At 44.3% G+C, this 20,794-nt stretch overlaps 1 protein-coding gene across 1 annotated transcript in view; it reads left to right on the forward strand.

Annotated features, from left to right (window-relative positions):
* Positions 1-20,794, forward strand: part of Man2a1 (mannosidase alpha class 2A member 1) — a 146,372-nt gene that overhangs the window by 40,661 nt on the left and 84,917 nt on the right. Inside the window, exons 5-6 of the mRNA XM_051190883.1 lie at positions 10,155-10,282; positions 19,291-19,464. Of these exons, the coding sequence (XP_051046840.1) occupies positions 10,155-10,282; positions 19,291-19,464 (302 nt within the window). The remainder of the gene's footprint in view (positions 1-10,154; positions 10,283-19,290; positions 19,465-20,794) is intronic.

Here is a 20,794-nt window from a genome sequence, read left to right on the forward strand (position 1 = left end):
CCCTTGCTGTGCTGTGGTCCTATGGACCGTCCCGACCTCGTTTTCCTCCAGAGCATCATGGCGCCTGCACGGTTAGCCCAGCCCTTGATTGTTTGTGCCTAGGAATGTTCCCCCAGCACAGTTTCTGTTCTGAGAAAGCTGGAAGGCATCACCCCCCACACACACACACATACACACACTCCTGTGTTGGGGAAAGGAATCCTGGAAGAGTTTTTGAGATCAGGATTCTGGCAGGTGGCTCGGAGGAAATGGGGACTGGGGAGCTGGCTTGTTGAGAAGACCTGAGCTAGAAGAGTGTCTCCTGCTGCTCTTCTCTTCCCTTTTGTGGAGACCCTGAGCCCCAGCCTGCCTGGCTTCCCAAGTCTGGCATCTCTGGGTGCGGGCATCACCTGTGAGCTCAGTGCTGATGTGGCTGTGTCCATGGCGACTCAGGCGGAGTCCAGGTGCTTTAGGGCTGTGCTTGCTGCCTGCTGTGTTTGGAAAAGTGAGGAGAGGCAGGATTCCACATGTGGTGGTCAGGGCTTTTAGATAGTGAAGCTGGAACCCTAAAACTTCCCAGCCGGTAGAGGGAAGGCTGAAGCCCTAGGGTGAAGAGGTGCTAGCTTCCAGGGAGGAGATGCTTTGTACAGGCCTGACAGCTTCACACAGGTAAATCAGCATGAGGTGTTTGTTCAGTGTGTGGTCTTTGTTTCATCTACAGAACCGTGACACTAACACCGGGAAGGTGGGGAGGTAGAGGCTTTCTCCTTTCTCTCTCTCGTTCTGGATAAATTGTAACTAATTTTTTTTTTTTGAGACAGGGTTTCTCTGTGGTTTTGGAACCTGTCCTGGAACTACCTCTTATAGACCAGGCTGGTCTCGAACTCACAGAGATCCACCTACCTCTGTCTCCCAAGTGCTGGGATCAAAGGCATGCGCCACCATCATTTTCTAATTGTTTTTGAAATACAGAGAGACCAAGGTGGCAGTGTTTGGATTGCACCTGGCAGCTGCAATGTGTGGGGAGGAAGATTCCACCAGTTAGCTTTCTTGCAGTCTTCAGCTCTAGGGGCTGCACGGGAGCCTCTGGGGATTTTCATTTTTGGCAGAGGACTCTGTCTGGTTTTCCATGGAGTCAGCAGTGTGTTTAGAATTGAATTTATTTTCCATCTCCCTGTGCTATGAGAAATGCTGTCAACTTCATGGCATTTGTGTGGCCCCTTCTTGATTCTTCCCCAATGTGTTTTCGTATCTTTGTTTATTTATTTATTTTCTTTGCCTATTGTTCACTTTACTTAGGCTGAACCATCCAAACTGTTACTATCTAACTATTTTTGATATGTGCAAAATTGCCAGTTTCATACGGTTCACCTCAGTATTTAAGACAGAGGCCGGCTATTGGGGGTAGGATTCAAACTGGAACCCGGCTCTCAGTGGGCTCATCATTTGCCAGCTCCATCTTCGGAGGCTGCGTCTTTGGCATTGGGAGGTGAGGGGCCTGAAGGGCAGTGGTGCAATTTGCCAGACCAAAAATCTCCACACAGCTGTTTCAGAAAGTTGAGTTTTGTTCTTGTCCAAGTCTGTTGAAATTCTCTTCTGGCTATAAACGTTCACCTGTATCCCCTCATGCCTGGAGCAGAGGTTCTCAACCATCCTAATGCCGTTCCTTTAATACAGTTCCTCATGTGGGGGTGACCCCCAACCACAACATTTCATTGCTACTTCATAACTAATTTTGCAAATAACCTGTTTTCTGTTGGTCGTAGACAACCCCTTTGTGACCCACGGGTTGAGAACAGTCTAGAGTGCTAGCTTTTACTTTCTTACTTGAACAGAACACCCACAGTGCTTGTTGTGTAAACATGGGCCACATCTGTGCACTTTGTAGCAAACTTAATATGTCCTTAGATTTTTTTTTTGTTCACGTCATTTAAAATTCTTACCTAGTGCTAAGTAGGTGACTGCTAAGTAGGTGACAGATAAAGGCTTTTTTTTTTTTTTTTTTTTTTTGATGCCTGCTATAATGTTTGTGCAATGGCTTTTATCTTCACTTTATGAAGATCACATACCTGAACATCAATGTAGAAATGTAGAAGGTAGTCACTGCCTGACAGGTGTCTGCATTCTAGCAGAGTCCACTGAAGCTTTCCTTATCTAGAAGAAAACCAACTGATGCTGAGCCTGAACAGAAACAGCAGAAGGGATCCCATGGGTGACACTAGCTTGTGAGTGAGTGACGCTAGCCCATGAGTGATGCTAGCCCGTGGGTGAGTGACGCTAGCCAGTGAGTGCCGCTATCCCGTGAGTGATGCTAGCCCGTGGGTGAGTGACGCTAGCCAGTGAGTGCCGCTATCCCGTGAGTGATGCTAGCCTGTGGGTGAGTGACGCTAGCCAGTGAGTGAGTGACACTAGCCGGTGAGTTACACTATCCCGTGAGTGATGCTAGCCAGTGAGTGAGTGACACTAGCCGGTGAGTTACACTAGCCCGTGAGTGATGCTAGCCCGTGAGAGACACTGGCCAGTGAGTGAGTGACGCTGGCCCGTGGGTGACGCTAGCAATGATTTGTTGCATTCTTTCCCTCATAGTGGAGCAGCATCGAGCTTCATTAGCCTTTAAAAATGAAAATCTCATTAACTAAGGAGAGATCCATGCAAACGACATCAAGCCTCTATTGCTTTTTTGTAATTGAAAATAACTTAATCAATTATAGGCGCAGTACCCTCTTTGAACACTGGCTGGAGGGTTTAGAAGACACGCCTTCCCGTTAGTTAAGTCAGGAGCGTGCTTTCTGTCTCCGTGGGTTTGTTCACCTTTCTGGCTTCACATGCGGCTATTTTGGACTACATGTGGTTAGATACTGCGTGATATCTATTGCCCACTGGAATCGCGAGCAGCTGACTACTGCTTGGTCCGCTGAACGCTGCCCTTCATGTTCCCTTCACCTGGTTCAGTTCCTCCCTGGGCTCTGGGACAGTGGAATGGCCCATATGCTGCATCTGCTCCTGCGTCATGACCAGAGTTTAGCAGAAACCACTGTGGCTGGAACCACAGCATCACTGTGTGTGTGTGTGTATGTGTGTAAAATTGTACTCCGTGTCTGCTGTATATTAGTCAGTGTAGACTTTGTATTTTTTTAAAAAATCCTATTTGTGGGTTTATTACTTTTCTAAGAAGGTAGATCTATTCATCTAATATTTTAAGGGTTCTGTTATTTTTCTCCAGCCTTGTACTTAAGTGGACATTTCATGGAGCACAGAAATATTTGCCACTACTTGCTTAAGTACTAAGACTTAGCAGGTGCACGCTTTGGTTTTTCCCAGAAGAATGGCCCATTAATGCTCTTCCAAAGACTCATTTATTACACATTTACCCAGCTCGGGTTTTATGGTGTTCAACCAAAGGCTGCTGTGAAATTTACAGAGCAGAGTGAAGTTAGTGTGTCTTGTGAAGTTTAGTCAGTTGCAGGTTTGGAGTGTGTGTGGAGCCTGTAGTGGTTTATCAGCTGTCAGAGCACGCCACAGGACAGGAAGTAGCTGGTCTCCTGGGTTCTTCCTCTAGAGAGGGAGGTTCTGTCCCACCTGGTCCCACGGCTGTTTATCCCCAAGTAAGCACAGAGGCTTCTATTAATTATAAACTGTTTGGCCAGTGGCTCAGGCTTCATACTGGCTGGCTAGCTCTCTCTTAATTATTAACCCATAACTATTAATCCATGTTTTTCCACATGGCCTTACCTTACTGGAGAATGTCTAGAGTCCTATCTTCCTAGTAGCTACATGGCATCTCAATGGTGGCTTCTCTCTGCCTTCCTCTCCCTAGAATTCTCCTTGTCTAGTAGCCCTGCCTATACTCCCTGCCTGGATACTGGAAAGTCAGTGTTTTATTCATCAACCAGTAAGAGAAACATATACACAGAGAGGCATCTCCCAGCGTTTCTCTGCTTACTTCCTCACCTGTGAGGGGGACACTCTACCCCACGTTTGTCACCTGCCTTCGTTTGAGATGTCCATTCACTGTTTGTTTGTTATGTGTGTGTGGTGTGTATGTGTGTGTTTTGAGACAGGGTCTCTATGTAGCCCCGGTTGTCCTGGGACAAGGCTGGCCTTGAGCACATAGAGCTCTACCCACCTCTGCCTCAAGGATGTCCTGGCCCGCCCAGCATTTGCAGCCCTTCTAGCTCTAAAGCCCAACCTTGACTCCCTTGCCTTTCCTGGTTCATGACCCGGTAGGACCCGAAACCCATTGAGTGTGTGCTGAGTGCCAGGCCTGTGAAAGCCTCAGAGCCCTTAGCTTTCCCGGCGAGGCTCCTTGTCATCCTACTAGGTACGGAGGAAGGAACAGCATGGCAGGGATGCCCGTGAACTCAGCGCTCTGGACCTTTGTTTCTCAACCTGCCTTTGAGCCATGGCCACCTAGGGCCGAGTCCTCCTCAGTCCTGCCTAGTCAGCGTCCTTGGGCTGAGACTTCCCCTTCCCATCCAGCCGTCCTGCTGCGAGCCCTGCACTTGTGATTGCCTTCTGAGTCCCCAGCTCTTTCCTCGCCACGCTGCTCCCGTCCTCTAAGGAGCTCCAGCCACATTCAAGATCATAAAGTGTGAGCCGTCTTTACCATTGAGCTCCTGCTCGGCTTCTCCCCCGGGGTCTTACGCTTATGCGTGCCTCGGGGGCTTTCAGGCTGGCATGCCCTGGACTTTTGGCCTGCTGAACCACTGATGGCCTCATACACACATAGTTGTTTTATGCATTGGGTAATTTCACACCTAATCTTCATGACTCAGGTAAAAGATGACCTCATCTCAAAAGCCTTCCCCTATTTACTGTGTTATGCACCCAACCAATATTTACTGTGCTGACATCCAAGGTAAGCCCTCAGGGAGCAGGCAAGCCACAGTTGAACACACTGTTGTAAGAAACTTGTTTTCTATAGAGTTCAGAAGCATATAGTGTTCAGGGTGACTAAAACTGGCCAGGCAAAAGGGAGCATGGGAGGATGTAGGAGGAATTCTAGGTTCTGAGGAGAAAGCTGTGATTAAAGGCCAAGGATTAGCAAGAACATGGCACCTCAGACGCCCGGGGATCCGTCGGCACAGAGGATATTGCAGAAGTGGACAGAAGTTACTGCCCCAGACCCTTACAACGTAAAAGGTGGATGGCAGCGAAGGTCGGGAGGACTTGCAGCGGCCTGTACACTAGTGACTTGCGCTGGACACTTAGAGCGGGTGCCTTCTAAAGTGTTTTCCAAATGAACATACGGCTTGTGCGTGAGGAGCTGATCTAGAAACTGAGAGAAATGAAATCAGGCTCACAACAAGATCTGTACTTGTATTTCCACAGAAGACAGGAAGTGGTTTGAATGCCCAGCAATAAGATGATGGGTTAAGAAAATAAAATACTACTTGGCAATAAAAGATGAGTTAATGAAATACACATTTTTTTTATTTGTTTGTTGTTGTTGTTGTTTTTGAGATAGGGTTTCTCTGTGTGGCCATTGCTTTCCTGGAACTCACTCTATAGAGCAGTCTGACCTCATACTCACAGAGATCCTCCTGCCTCTGCCTCTCCAGTGCTGGGATTAAAGGCGAGCGCCACCATGCCCAGTCTTGCAACACGTATCTCGAAGAACTTTTCGAAATTCTTTAAGAAAGGGTCTGGCTTAACCACTGCCAGCTGGTGAGCCTGTAGTTTATTTCTCAACCCTTGCTAATGCAGAGCTTATCTTTTATCTCAGTGTTGACACATTCTGACTTTCCTGAGTGATCTGCATAGATACGCTGTCCACAGCTGGATGAACCCTGGTGTTAGCATGCCTGAAGGCCCATTCCCACACATCTGCGGCAGCACAGAATGCTGTGTAGCCTTCTAATCTGTGTAACTCCATGGTGAGATGCGGCAGGCCACTTCCCGTCCGGCTTGTATTTCCTTCTGAGCGAGGCTATATTTCTTTGTCTTTTGTAGAGATCAGTTATTTCTGAAGTCTCTGGCACCTGTTTTTCGTTTTCCTCGAGTGTTATTGGCGCCCTTTTCTTACTTATTCACACTGGTGTGAACTCCTAAGTGTTCAGTGTTCGGCAGATGGGATTCCTGGCCTCCTGGAGCTTGTGCTCTGTTGTAGGACAAAGATAGTAAACATACAGATGAATAATTAATGTCAGTTACAAGTGTCATGAACGAGGTCTTTAGACTTTATGAAAGGTGATAGCTTTGTTGATGTTTGGATAGGATGTGGTGACTAATAGTGAATTGGTAAGAGCTAGGTAGACCGGTGTTAGAGGGGAAGGTGTTTCAGGCCGCTAAGATACAGATGATAAGCTGGAAGAGGGAAGGGGTAATGCAGATGACCCAGTTTTTCTTCTCTTGTACTCAACCTTTGAAGTCTGCCATCCAGAACACGAGAAAATGCAAGGATCCAGGGTTATCATATGGGGGTTTAAACAAGTCTTACTTACACTCTCCACTAATACTGCACAAAAAAGGAGTTTGCATTCATTGATCTGATTAGCAAATACCTTCAGGGCATCAATTGCTTCTTTGGGAGACACCATCTTTTTTTACTTTTCCATTTGACTAATTTTGTATCTAAGAACGAAACCCAGTATGTCATCTTACATTATTTCATATTTCCCCCAATGCATAATTACAAATTCATCTCATTTTCTCCTATGAAATTAATTTGTGATTCTTTGAAGCTTGCTAAATGATGCATTGTTTGCTACTAAGTTGTCTGTAACAATTCCCCCATTAGGGAGGAAAGCTCTTTGAGTGTGCCCTTCTGTGTGTGACCAAATTGCAAATGTCTGTCTGATGAGTCTACATGGAGGGAGACATGACACTCACTAAAAATGACTTACAGCTTCTTGAGCATTGCAGTAAATTCTGAAGTGTAAAGTTCGTGTCTTGGGCAAAATGAGCAGCGACAGACACACTCAGCTCATTATTGATCAGTGATTTCCTTAAAGCGTCTTATGTGAAATTCCCCAGCATTGAAGTCGCAATGTGAGCTCTCTCTGGATAACGCCCTCTTCCAGGCAGACAGCCGCCACTGTAAAAACCCAAGTGATTTGAAAATTAGGGGCTAGCCCCTGGGCTTATGAATTTGCTAGACGTGGACCCTCCCCTTATGTTCTCATGCAGGGCTCATATTTTCTAGTTAAGATATGACATGTACATTGGAAAGTGGAGAGTTCGTGTGGCAGGCGTGCATTGTTTGTCTCCCTCTGCTTTTTACAGTAATGTTCCATTTGATGCTCTTCCACACTGGGGGCATGGAAGTGTCTTACTTAAGTAAACATTCCTGTAGATACAGGATTTCCCGCTATTTTCCTTTTCATAGTAAAGTCTAGAAAGCATGGTTACGCTGTCTTGTTAACCTTCATGTGACTGCAAGCAATGGTGATTTTAAGTGCGACACTTTTGCAGACTCCTCGTTTCGTTGCATTTGTTTTGTTCTTGTTGATAACAGTGAATGGTTGCGTGGCAGGTTATTTTGTCTGCTTCAGGAAGTATGCCTGTCTAGCCAAACCTTCCTGCATTTGAGAAACTTGGTTTTATAATCTGGTTTTTCCTATTCTTGTGGATGGTTCAAAGCCTCACACAGATGGTGACATGGAATAGGCGAATTTGCTAACCTGATTAGTCCTGTCTGTCTCCGTCGTAGTACTCAGGCGATGGCTGCGGGTTTAAGATTCCCGCTATTGTCTTCTGCTCAGTGTTTTGTCTCGTCTGGACAAACTATGCTAAGATAACTAAAACTGCCCTTTTTCTGACCTGCTCTTGTTCTGGCTGCTGCTTAGGTAGGATATCTTACAGGCATGCACGAGACACTGGGTCTCCATGATCTCAGCTTCCTCATGTGACCTTTCCTCCAGTCACTGAGGCGTATATTTTTAATGCCAGCGTTTGAGCACCCGCTTTTGTCTATTCTGCCACAGTTACGGCGACTTTAATACTTTTTATGAACCGTAAGGGCAGGTTTTGCTTGACCCGTTTCTGGATATTTTTCATGGATGTATTTCTCTTAACATTTCTTATCATCTTCCCACCTGACTTTTGACTTCCCGTCCATCCCGTTTCCTTCCCTTTCAGTCCGTGAAACTGATTTTTACCCGGGAGACTCTCCCTGATCCGACCCGCCATTGCAGCCACTGCTTCTGAAACCCTGCTGTCGCGGACTGGCCCAGTCTGAATTATGTCCCTGACTGCGGAGGGACTGACTTCTCCCTCCTCACTCCTGATGTTTATGAGCCTCGCCTAGTAAACATCTGGACATGGGGACGCTGTCATCTTTGCAGTATTGCCGGCCGGTGGTTGTTTCTTCTTGTCTCAACCATACCCTGATTTGTCACACATACGTTTTTATGAGCCTTATTTCCTCCTCTCCGGTATTTTCTGTCAGTGTTTACATCATTGAAACTCCGTTATAGTTGACTTTATCCTTATTGATTTATTTCGCATGTGAGCCTGACCCAATTTAAACTACTTGTTAATTGCTAATATTAATTGGACAGTTTCACAAACTGCACCTCAAAAGCGGGCTTCTCAGTGCTGGGAGAGTGGGGGCTGGCCACTGCTGTTCTCTGCTGCGTGTGTTGGCTGTGGGGAAGGGCCAGGCAGCAGAGAGGAATAAACAGGCCATTTTGGTTTGTGATAAAGGCTATGTTGTCTTACAGTGAGGAGGTAGAGGGGATGCTGAATTGCTTAGGAGCTCCTGGACACTCCCGGGTGAGTTTTACTTGGGCTGAGACACCAAGGTAGCTAGATAGACCCACGCAGGTCGACGAAGAGGGGCAGGATGAAATTGCTTGATAATGTTTTGTAAGGAACAGGCTGTCTTTCTAGCAGCCACCGTATACAGATAAGAATGAACTCAGAATACCTTCAAGTAGCACCCAAGACTCCCGAGGGAGGGGATGTGTCACTATCAAATGCGGCTGGAGAATCTCCCTGTTGTGTATAGTGTATAATGCTGCCCTCGGTTAACTGTCCTTGGAGAACAATCAGGCCTCTAGGACAGGAGTTTTTAGTGAAATAAACTGATATAAACCAAAAAAGGAAGTGTTCTATCTTTGGAATATTTTTTTTCCTTTCATTTCATTGTAGTTCTTACTAACTTGAAGTTTCTGTCTAGTCAAGCCCAACAAATAATTTGTTTTTAAGCAAGCATATCTGAAAATTTCCAAAACATGTTTCTTAGGAGAGTGAAATAATGGAATTGAAAGCATCCCACATTTGATTGGCAGGGATTAAACTCCGGTCTCTGCTTACATCTCAGGTTGCCAACCTCTGATTCTGAGGTTCAAAGGTCAGATCCGCGCAGCCTCTGAAGTGTGGCAAAGTTAGACATAAGGGTCAGGGCAGAAGAATTGACTAAATAAAAGCCCACTGTCCACAAGATGGGAGGGGTTCAGTAGTCTTGACCTTAATTGTGTTAAAAAATAAGCGAAGCTTTTAGAAATGCCAGCCTTTTTTTTTTTTTTTTTGGTCCTGTCTTGATGAACACTTATAAAATCTTCCTGGCTACGAACTTCCACACCTCTCAGATGGACAGTCTGTGATACCGGAAAAACAAAAGAAAAAAAGAGATGTCAGTGATTAACAATTAATGATCGCCATTTTGCACGGCGTTATTGAGAATGAATACTCCACCGACGACAGTAGTGGTATAGCTTTCAACAGTCCTTCAGAAAGGCCGTATTGCCCACATTTTACTAAAAACGAAGCTTAACTAGTTCCTTTATTGAGCTGTGTGCTAAATAACTTGAGAGTGTCCCATGAACAGGTAAATGCCGCTTTTTGGTACTGCCACATGGAAGCAGACACCGTCTTTGAAATGACCGCCTTCCAGGAAACACTGGGCATGTCGCCTGAGTAGAGCACTTGTTCCCTGCTCTGTGAGATGCACAAATCAACCCTGGAACTCCCAACATGAGGGGCTTTTGCTATTCTACTTTCATGGAAAACGTGTCCTGGGAAAATAAGTGTCACCCACGATCCTTTACTGTGGATACTTCGTCCCCGGGGGCCGGGGTTGAAGCTCAGTGACTTGTTTAAAAAGAAATGCCCACCTCACTTAGGTACAGGTCACTTGTAAAGGGTGATCTTAAATGTTTATTATGTATTTCAGTTTCTTCTCGGAACTTTGTTACTGTTGTTACCTTAACCTCTATTTATTTTCTTCCTAGTTTACTGCAGAGTGGTCAGCTGGAGATTGTGACAGGTGGCTGGGTTATGCCTGATGAAGCCACTGCACATTATTTTGCCTTAATTGACCAACTAATTGAAGGGCATCAATGGCTGGAAAAAAATCTAGGTATGTATTCTTGCCTCCCCCCCCCACTTTATTTAGGCTGTTTTAGGAATTTGCACTTAGGGAATCTGGGCTAATAGTCCTAGTAATTGTTGAATAATTTATTCTTCATTCATCATATTTATTAGGTTATTATTTCAATTACATAGACATATGATAATTCCATTTATGGCCATTGATCTTTCTTTATATCATTATTTTATTTATTGACTTGTTTCTTTTATTTAGAGGTTTACTATTTTAATTACATATTAGTTAAGACTTGATCATAGGAGGCAAAACCCTATTAGCTTAATCCAAAATGAGGGTGGGAGAGAAGAAAAAGTAGAGACATTCATTGTATCGAGGAGAATTCTGGAGATAGAGGTGTCATGGAAGCTCCAGGCATGGTTCCCAGGCGATGTAACAGGCATTGTGGAGAGTGTCTGCTCGGGCACGTCTTGTTTGTGTGTTATCTTTACCCTGGGCTTTCTAAGCACTGTGTGGGGAAGATGGCCTGAGGCAGCAGAAATACTCCCTCCCCCACCACCCAGTTCTGCCAACAGGATAAGGTGTTCTTCATATTTCATTGCATTGATCTAATGAGTCAGGCCCCTCTCACTGAGGTATAGACAGGACTTGTTCGAAGGTGGTGGCCTCCAGGAAGATAGAATTGTAGGTGGCAGTCAGGTAGTAATACTTGAACTGTGGTAGTTGGTCCTTTGTGTGCCTGGACCCATGGGGAAGGTCCATCTGGAGGAGGAGGCTGTTGGGCCGACACCATCCTCACCAAAACCTACAATGAATTGACATCTTCTTCTGCCTGATATGTGTATGGCATGAAGTTCTTTTCAGATATTTCGTATCTCAGTATACCTTTTACAGTTTTCTTTATGAAAAACATTCATGATTTTTTATTGATGTTATTTCTATGTATTTATTTATTTTCTTTGTTAGGGATGAAAATCCTCATTATTATAATGATTTCTTTCTTTTTATTCTCACAAGGTCTTTACTGCAAAGAAATCCTAGAAAGCTTCCCCCACGTACCACTTACTAACACCTTTTTTTTTTTTTTTTTAAAGTTTTTTTCTTTTCCCATACCACTGTTGTGGTGGATTGTTTTCCGAAGCTTAGAGAATACATTGTTGATTCTTCCTCTGTGACAATGGCTTTGTTCTAGCTGGGTTGGGATTCTAACTCAGAGGCCTAGCTTGCATCTGCCCTTGGCTGTGACTGGGCACGAGGAGCTTTTAAATGAGAATGACTTACTGCCTTTTAAAGTGTATTGTGTCTTTGCATTTGCTTCCTTCAGGACCCAACACCTTAGTGTGTGTGTGTGTGCGTGTGTGCTTGTGTGTGTGCATGTGTGTGTGTGTGTGCCTTAGTGTGTGTGTGTGTGTGCATGTGTGTGTGTGTGCCTTAGTGTGTGTGTGTGCGCGTGCGCGCGTGTGCAGCTCCCAGTGGGGAGCCTGGGCCCTGCATGTGTGATGAGTCAGTCCATGGCCTGTCACACATACTGTTAGAACCCGGTGCTAGAACTCTGTGTGTGTTCAGGGCAGACTCTTTGGAGCACACCAGGTTTCCTCCTCTGGAGTTGGTTCCATGCGCCTTTGATCTCTGTTGCTTTTACTCTGTCCTAAGTCACAGCTATGTGATAGCCTTCTAGACTCAAGTTTTAATGAGTCGGCAGACCTGGGTGATTGTGTGGAGATGAGGGGAAGCTTACAGACCGACACAATGTTCCCTTTCCTTAAATACTGAGATATGCCCTAAGCCAAGAGAGTCACTGGATAGAAACATGTCCTTGTCAGGGTTTCTACTGCTGTGAAAAAACACCATGAACAAAGGAAACATTTGATTGGGATGGCTTACATTTTTAGAGGTTTAGTCCATTGTCATCATGGCTGGGGGCATGGCTGTGTGTAGGCAGACAGTGCTGAAGAGGAGTCTACATCTTATCTTGCAGGCTACAGGGAGTGATCTCAGACTCTGGGTGTGGCTTGAGCATGTCTGAGACCTCAAAGCCCGCCTCCAGTGACACTTCCTCCAACAAAGCCACACCCATTCCAACAAGGCCACGCCTCCTAACGTACCACTCCCTTTGGGGTCATTTTCACAGCATACGCCTTTGTATCTAGTTTCTCTGCTCAGTTTAATTTTGTCTTATAACCTGATTGAGACAGGTTGACATATAATGAGGTGCGCTTGTTTAAAGCCTATAGCTTGGTGCTGTGTCTTGCTCACAGAGTGGCACAGTTGTCCCGTGATCTGTTTTTAGAATTTGTACTTATCTGTACAGCAAACCTCATCTCCATTAGCGACCACCTCTCTTGTGACTTCCCACCCTCTGTCCCAGGCTCCCACGAGCCTTTTTGAATATAAGCCCTGGGGATCGGTTCTAGAATTCCCCCACAGATATCAAAATGCAAGGTGCCTTCGATAAAATGACGTAGTGTGTATAGAAAACAACTACACTTACTTGTTCCCACACACTTTAAACCAGTCTCTATTATATTATGAAAAATGTACATGCTATATAAATATTGGTTAGGCCAAGACAAGGCTGCATGTTCTGGTCAGGTTCAGTTTTCTTCCCAAGGATGTCTGATTTCCTCATTCTTAGTCACTTGTGGTTTTGATGACATAGTAAGACGACACCGTCCAAACCAAGGCCTTGGGTTAGTTTTCTTTCTGGTGATTTCGGGGGTTAGGTTTTGTGTCTGTGATCCTCTTTCAGTTAGCCTGTTGTGTTTTCTTCTGTGCGGTGATGCCCCTTTGCCCTAACACCCCCGTTGAACTGTCCTGGCATTCTTGCTGACAGTGTCTGCCCTCATGCCAGTACCAGGCTACCTTTGTTATATAGTTGTGTATTAAATTTGATGTTCAGAAGCCTGATCATTCCAACTTAAAGGGGAAAAAAAGTCTTACTTAGATGACTTATATTTGTAGACCTACTAGCTGTGCTTGGGGGTGTGGCTTCGTAGGGTACTTTGCATGCGCAAGGCACTGGATTCAATTCCTAGCATCACATAAACTGGGCATGGTGGTGTACGTACCCCTGCAGTCCCAACACTCGGGGCGGAGGCAGGAGAATCAGGAGTTTGAGTCATCTTGGTCTACCTTAGAGTCCAGGCCGGCTTGGGATACATGAAGCCCTGTTGACTCAGTTGCTTGTCACTCTGGTTCCAGGGGTCTGTTGCGCTCTTCTGGCCTTCTTGGGCACTTCCTGCCAAGACAGGCAAAACACTCATAAATACAATGGAAATAAATGCATACAAGTTATGACTTTTGTGGGAATGTGTGGAATATATTGTCCAAACCAGAAACACTGTCATTAACCACATCAATCAACACACAATTAACCACACCGGTCCCTGTGACATGAACATGAGCTTTGTTTTCATTCATGAAGATCTCCGGTGTCACTCGGTAATGTTTTCATAGCTTCTACTTTTTGTTTCTCTGTTGGATTTGGTTCTAGCCTCTCTCTTTTGTTAGCTGCCCTTGCAAATGGGATTTACTTTCTGGGAGGTGTATATAACTCAGTGTGTTCATTTTCGTATAGCTATCTCGTATCTTTCCACCACCGTATAGCACTGGAGTGACTGGTTTTTGAGATTGGTTCTTGCCTATGTTGTCAGCTCACTCCTTTCCGTGGCTGAGTAGTGTCTGGTTTTTAAACTAGACCCCTGTTAAATGTCTGTAGTATGCTTTTAGATGGTGGCTGTATGACACAGGCTTTCATGCACACTTACATAGCAGCTCTTTGAAAAGCATGTGTCATTGTCATTGATAAGTACTGGAGTAGAATTGCTGGCTCCATTGTGTTGAACTTTGTAGGTACAGCAAAGCTTCTCAAAGTGCTTTTACCGTTGTACTCTCAACCAGCAACGAATTTGTTCCATATTTTTGTCAACATTTCTAATGCCAGTCTTTTCAAGTGACAATTTATCAATTTCAGTAGAGATAAAGTGATTTTATTTTTTCAACATGCATTTATTTCACAGCCAATGATGTTGAGTACATTTTTGTGTTTATTGCCCAGTATTTGCTTATTTTGAAGTTTTCGAGTCTCACCCTTTTTAATTGGGTTGTTGCCTTTGTGTGTCCTTTGTTCAGAATCTGAGCCATTTTACACACACACACACACACACACACACACACACACACAGTATATGAAAATTTTTCTACCATTTTGTGATTGTTCATTTGTTGTTTTAAGATTTTGTTACTCCCTCTCTTTCTGTGTATTCCCTGTGTGTGTGTGTGTGTGTGTGTGTGTGTGTGTGTGTGGTGTAGATGTGTGCAGATAGATATCTGTGTACCACAGTATGTGTATGGTAGTCAGGAGACAGCTTTCATGAGTTTGCAGTCTCCATCCATCATGAGTTCTGGGGGTTGAACGCGGATCATCAGGCTGGCACAGTGAGTGCTTTGCCCACTGAGGCATCTTGCCAGCCTATGTTCTTTTCCTTTTAGTGTCTCCTGTTGCTGTGGTAAAATACTCTGACGGTGCAGCTCATGGGAGAAAGGACTACTTTAGCTCACGGTTCTGTGTCGCAGTCCTTCATCATGGGCAAGTTTGAGGCAGCAGGTTGGCAGTTGCTTCCTTTGAAGGCACCGTAAGAAGAGAGCAGCGAGTGCCAACTTACGTTCGACTTACGTTGTCCACGCATAGCCCAGGTCCTAACATGCAATTAAGAGGTGCCTTCGCCATCAGTTATCCTAGTGGAGGCAATCCCCCACAGATAGGTCGAGGCCTATCACCAGGCAGATTTTAGAGTCTGGCAAGTCTACAATGAACGCCAGCCATGACAGTACCTTTCTTATTTCTTTTAAGTGTTTAATACTGGTATTTAAGACACCTTTTGATTTGTATGTCTGTGGTGAATTCACTTTCTCATCACAGCTAATATTTTATATAACTTATCAGATATAGTAAATATGTCCCACCTTAAAATGAAAACTATTAAAAATTGAAAGTTATCTGTTTAATAAGTTAGTATTTAGATCATCTATCTGTTTGCTTTATTCAAAACTTTTGCAGTAGTCACATTAACAGTGACACTTGCCTTTGTTATTACAGATGTTTAATGAAGTTGCTTAAAGATGCTAAATATTATATTGTCTATTATTTTATGTAGATATTTTTAATAGTGTTGAGAAAATTCTTTTTAGCACTTTTCAATTTGTAGTGTGTACTGCATTTCTTCCAGATATCTATTAAAGCTATGTGGGTTTTCTAATTTGTTCTGAGTGTGATGGCAGTTTGCTCAATTAAAAACTCATTGACTTCCAGAATGAGTCCCTTCTGGCTTGGGTGCTGTGGAGTTCAATCTGTGTAGTGATTTTCTGTTTTATGGTTTTTTGTATTTGTTTTCATGAGTGAGATTAGATTTCTTTATTAATATGGTACATTTGTGTGAATTATTTATTGGTTTATGATATTTAATGTAATAACTAGTCAGCATTGCACCCTTTACATTCCAAAGTTTATGGGCATTTGAAAAAGTTACTGCAATAATTTATGCCTACAGGACCTTCTGTTGGGGGTAGGTTTTTTAATAATGCTAACAAATATCCCATCTAAAATATTTCTATCTAAAACATCAATTAAAATTGTTTTATGAGAAGCCCAACCTTTTATTTATGATATAAAGTGATAATTATATGTAGTAATCTCTGAATTAAACAATACTTAAACAAATAGCTGGTATTCTGTGTTGAAAAGTAGGATGGTAACACTTCGCAGAATGAAAAAGAAACAGATCATTTGTAACTGTGATATATACTATTGCAATAGTCTGAAATTCCTATTCCTTTTCATTATAAAAGTTTTCATTTTTATATTACTACTGAACATTCCTCTTACCCTTAAAAAATTATTTTTTTAATGCTAAGGAAAACTCTGACAGGTTCTGAAATCCAAAAGTTTCTCCCCAGCCCTTACTACTTTTCATAGCAAGTTTTTTTCTTTTCTCTTCTTTTCTTTTTTAATGCAGTTGACATTTACCTCTTCTTTTCCTTCTTTTTATATTTTTGGGTTCCTTTTTCCATTGTAGCTAGTTGTTCCTCTGAGGTTCCAGTGATTTCCATAGAGGAAAAATCACCAATGATGCTGCAGTTCTCTATTGACAGATGGTGAATTCTCTGACACTTGATGGCCTACGTAGGGTCTTACTTTTCCCTGTATGTGCGATGACCCTTACTCCTTAAGTTTCAAACTCATGAAATGTTTTAGGGCATTACCTGGTAAGGACTGCGATATATTCTGGACATAGGTGTGTGTGTGTGTGTGTGTGTGTGTGTGTGTGTGTGTGTGTGTGTGTTAATGAACCACATGATGGAAGTCAAAGGCACCTTTGTCTCTTTCTCTAGACAATTGATAGTGTATTTCCTAAGAAGTCAGGGCATTTCCTTTTGCAATTAGAAGATAGTTGTCAAACCAGAAGTATTCGCAGTGATGTAGCAGGGGAATCTCATTCCCAGGCTGTGTCCAGGATGTCTCAGCTACCCCAACCCCCTGATATAGAAGCTGTTCCTCACTCAGAGTCACTCAGTGTCTGCCCCAGGGCCCCATGTTACACTCAGTTGCCTTGCCTCTCGGTTTTCTTTCCTCTTGAGCACTGCCTGAGTTTTTCTTGGTTTCTTGACTGCAGTATTTTGAAGAGTACAAGCCAGTTTGGGAAAAGGCCCATCTGTCAATCTGAATTTGTTTCCTGGGGTTTCAGTTGAATGGTTGCTGTAGTATTTATCTCTTTGGCTAGCAATCCCAGTGTTGATGATTCTGCTCTCCTACTGATGATGTCTGCCTGTGTCAGAGTCGGCAGGGTTAAACTTGATCAGTTTAAGGTATCTTCTAAATTTCTTTATTAAAGTTTCTCTCTTTGTAGTTAATAGTCTGTAGAAGGGGGCTGGAGAGATGGCTCTGCAGTTAAGAGCAGTGACTGCTCTTCCAGAGGACTCAAGCTTGGTTCCCAGAACCTTCCTGGACAGCTTACAACCACCTGCAGTCCCAGCTCCAGGGGACCCAACATGCCCTTCTGGACGCCACTGGTGCCCACACATCTGTGCACACTCTCTCCAGATATATGAATAATTAATGTCTCACTCAGGTTTACTATTGCCATGATGAAACACCATGACCAAAAGCGACTTGGGGAGGAAACGGATTTGTTAATTCTGCTCACATTTCCACATCACTGTTCATCATGAAGGAAGTCAGGACAGGAACTCACACAGGGCAGGAACCTGGAGGCAGGAGCTGATGCAGAGGCCATGGAGGGTGCTGCTCACTGGTTTGTTGTTCAGCTGGCTTTCTTATAGAACCCAGGACCACCAGCCCAGGGGTCCACTCAAAGTGGAACGGGCCCTCCACCATCAGCCACTAATTAAGAAACTGCTCTATGGGCTTGCCTACAGCCCAATCTCATTTTCTCAGTTGAGGTTTCCTCCTCAAAGATTATAGCTTGTGTTAAGTTGATATATAACTAGCCAGCATGGTTAATAAAAGTAAAATATAATAAATTTATAGGGATGCATCAAGAATAACAACTATCCTACTCGTTACCAGTATGTGTGCTGATACTTTTGCTTTAACAGATAAAGCTTGCCTGAAGGTCAGAGTGCAGAACTAGCCACTAGTCAGCCACAGAGGCCATGCAGTGGTGGTGCACACCTTTAATCCCAGCACTCCAGAGGCAGAGGCAGAGGCAGAGGCAGAGGCAGAGGCTGAGGCAGAGGCAGAGGCAGAGGGATCTCTGTGAGTTTAAGACCACCTTGGGCTACACAAGGTTGATCCAGTTTTTAAAAGAGAAACAGGAGACAGTGGTAGCTCACATCTTTAATCCCAGTACTTGGGGTCGCGCGCCTTTAATCGCAGCACTAATGAGGTGGAGGCAGAACTGATGTGGCTGGGCGGAGAGAGGAACACACGGCTGGAGGAGGCAGGAGCTCACTGCATTCAATCTGAGGATTCCTAGGGACAGGATCGCCTCTTTGTTCTGAGGATTCGGTAGAGGTAAACACTAGTGGCTGACTGCTTTGCTTCTGTGATCTTTGAACATTAACACCCATGTCTGTCTGACTCTCCGATTTTATTATTAAAACCAAGTAGAATTTGTGTGTGTGTGTGTGTGTGTCTGTGTGTGTGCGTGTGTCTGTGTGTGTGTGGTGTCTGTGTGTCTTGCTGCTTCCTGTGTTATACTTTAGAATTATTCAGCAAGGTTCCTTTTTACCCTGTCTTATGAGTTACTGTGGGTCATAGCTCTTTGAATGATAACTCTGCTACTCAAGTCAGGATCAGCTTTAACTCATTTTTGTAACCCTCGGGCCTCGAATCATTGTAAATGTGTGGGAATGCTGAACAGGTGCTTGAATGAAAAAAAAAAAAAAAAGTGCACAGCTCTATTAGTTATGCCAAGTTTCGCACTGCAAGTAGCCTTCTTGGGAGTCCTGACTAACCAAATGATCAGATCTGTATAATGCGGAGTGAATATTCTTGTCTCATTAACTCTAACCTGTGCATTTATTTACTTTTGTCACATTTCATCCTCTGTGAAACAGGGACACACAGAGCTGATGGCTCTTATAACTGCTCTGAGTCATGTTTGCAGAATTCCGTTGACCTCATTGTAGGTAGAGAGAAAGGAAGAACATCAAGATGCATCAAGGCTCAGCGGAGCATGGGGGACAGTTATTTCAATCATTTCTGCCCCTGTGACACGAAGATCCTGGGCTGCTTGAAGGTGTCAGTGGCTGGCTGTTGAGATTTGCCAGTGTAACTTGAATGGACAGATCAGCCAGTTCCTGGCTTGTCTAACCCCACACGTGACAGACTGAGTATTGGTCTACCTCCAGTGGTAGGCAGCCACTTCATCATAGCCATGAGGTGATGTAGTGAGTGTTCTGTTTATCTGCAAGCCCAGGAGACTGTGGGACTCCCATGGGTCTCAATGGATCATAACCTCTTTTCTTTTCACTTACCATTAAAACAAAGGAGAACTAATCCTTCTTTTCTCTATCGACAGGAGTGAAACCTCGATCAAGTTGGGCCATCGATCCCTTTGGATATTCACCCACAATGGCTTATCTTCTGAAGCTCGCTGGGTTTTCTCACATGCTCATCCAGAGAGTCCACTACTCAGTGAAAAAACACTTCTCTTTGCAGAAATCTCTGGAGTTTTTCTGGAGGCAGAATTGGGGTACGTTGAATTTCATGAAAGCTGATGATTCCACTTGACCGAGGTGTGTTCTCATTGGGGTTCTGTTACACCTGTGGGTGTCCTAGTTACTTTCCTATTATATAAAGAGACACCAAGACCAAGGCAACTTATAAAAGGAGATGTTTGTTGGGGCTCATGGTTCCAGAGGGTTAGAGGACCCTGTGGGGGCCGGTGGGGGCACATGGCATCCGGCAGGCTGACGTGGCCCAGGGACACTGGCTGAGAACCTGCATCTTGAGACATAAACACAAAACAGTGAGCCAGCTGGAATGGCCTTGGCTTTTGAAAGCTCAAAGTTCATCCCAAGTAACAAACCTCCTCCAACAACGCACATCTCCTCCAGTAATGCCACAAGTCCTAATCTTCCCCAAAAGATCCCCCAACTGGGACCAAGGATGCAAACGTGTGAGCGGACGAGATCATTCTCACTCAAAGCTCCACACCACAGTGGGTGTTAACCACAGCGCAGGCCTCCAGCATCATCGCACCGCTCAAAGAGAGGTTTTCTCATAGGATAGTTATTTCCCATTGCATTTGTGTCAAGATTCTTATAAATATTGACGTCAACTCACGTTTGGAAAGTTGTGAAGTTATTTTTATGACCAATAGAAGCAAATAGATACAGCACTTAGCATTGCTGCGGCTCGTGCTTTGGTGTAGTGGGAGAACCAGGGTTTCCTGGGGAAGCCGAGCACGTCTCAGAGCTTGTACAGTTGCATGTCTCATACCCAGAGACACTCCCTCGAACTGACCTTGAACCTGTCCTCCCAGGGAGCCTGCACCCTTCCTGTATGCAGACTGATTGAAGCAAATTTTACCCAGCTTCCTGCGCCGGAGACTGGGTTTAGATCTCACGGGAGGTACTTGCCTGCAACAACCCCCGCTGAAGAAGAACCTCTTAATTTATATGTTGTTACTTTTTAATTTTTGAGGTTATAGGATGATGAAACATTTCTCCCTTCCCCCTCCACCTTCCAGACCCTTCCATATACCCTGCTTGCTCTCTTTCAAATTAATGGCCTCTTTATTCATCAGTTGTTAATTGCATACACATTTTGACATATGTGTGTTTTGTAAATATAACCTGCACTGTCTGTACGATGCTGCTTGTATGCATGTTTTCAGGGATGGCCATTTGGTGTTGACTAATCGATGTGAATACTCTTCCGTGGAAAGGCTATTTCCCCCGCTCTCGGAATCCCACAGTTGTGTGTAGCTCTCAGTGTGGGGTTTTCAGGCCCCTTGGCCTTTTCCTATTGCACCTTTGCATGTCCTTGTTCAGATCTGGCTTCTGCAGCCAGGTGCCTTA

This window comes from Phodopus roborovskii, unplaced genomic scaffold (assembly GCF_943737965.1).
Source record: "Phodopus roborovskii unplaced genomic scaffold, PHOROB, whole genome shotgun sequence".
In the NCBI taxonomy this organism is placed as follows: Eukaryota; Metazoa; Chordata; class Mammalia; order Rodentia; family Cricetidae; genus Phodopus; species Phodopus roborovskii.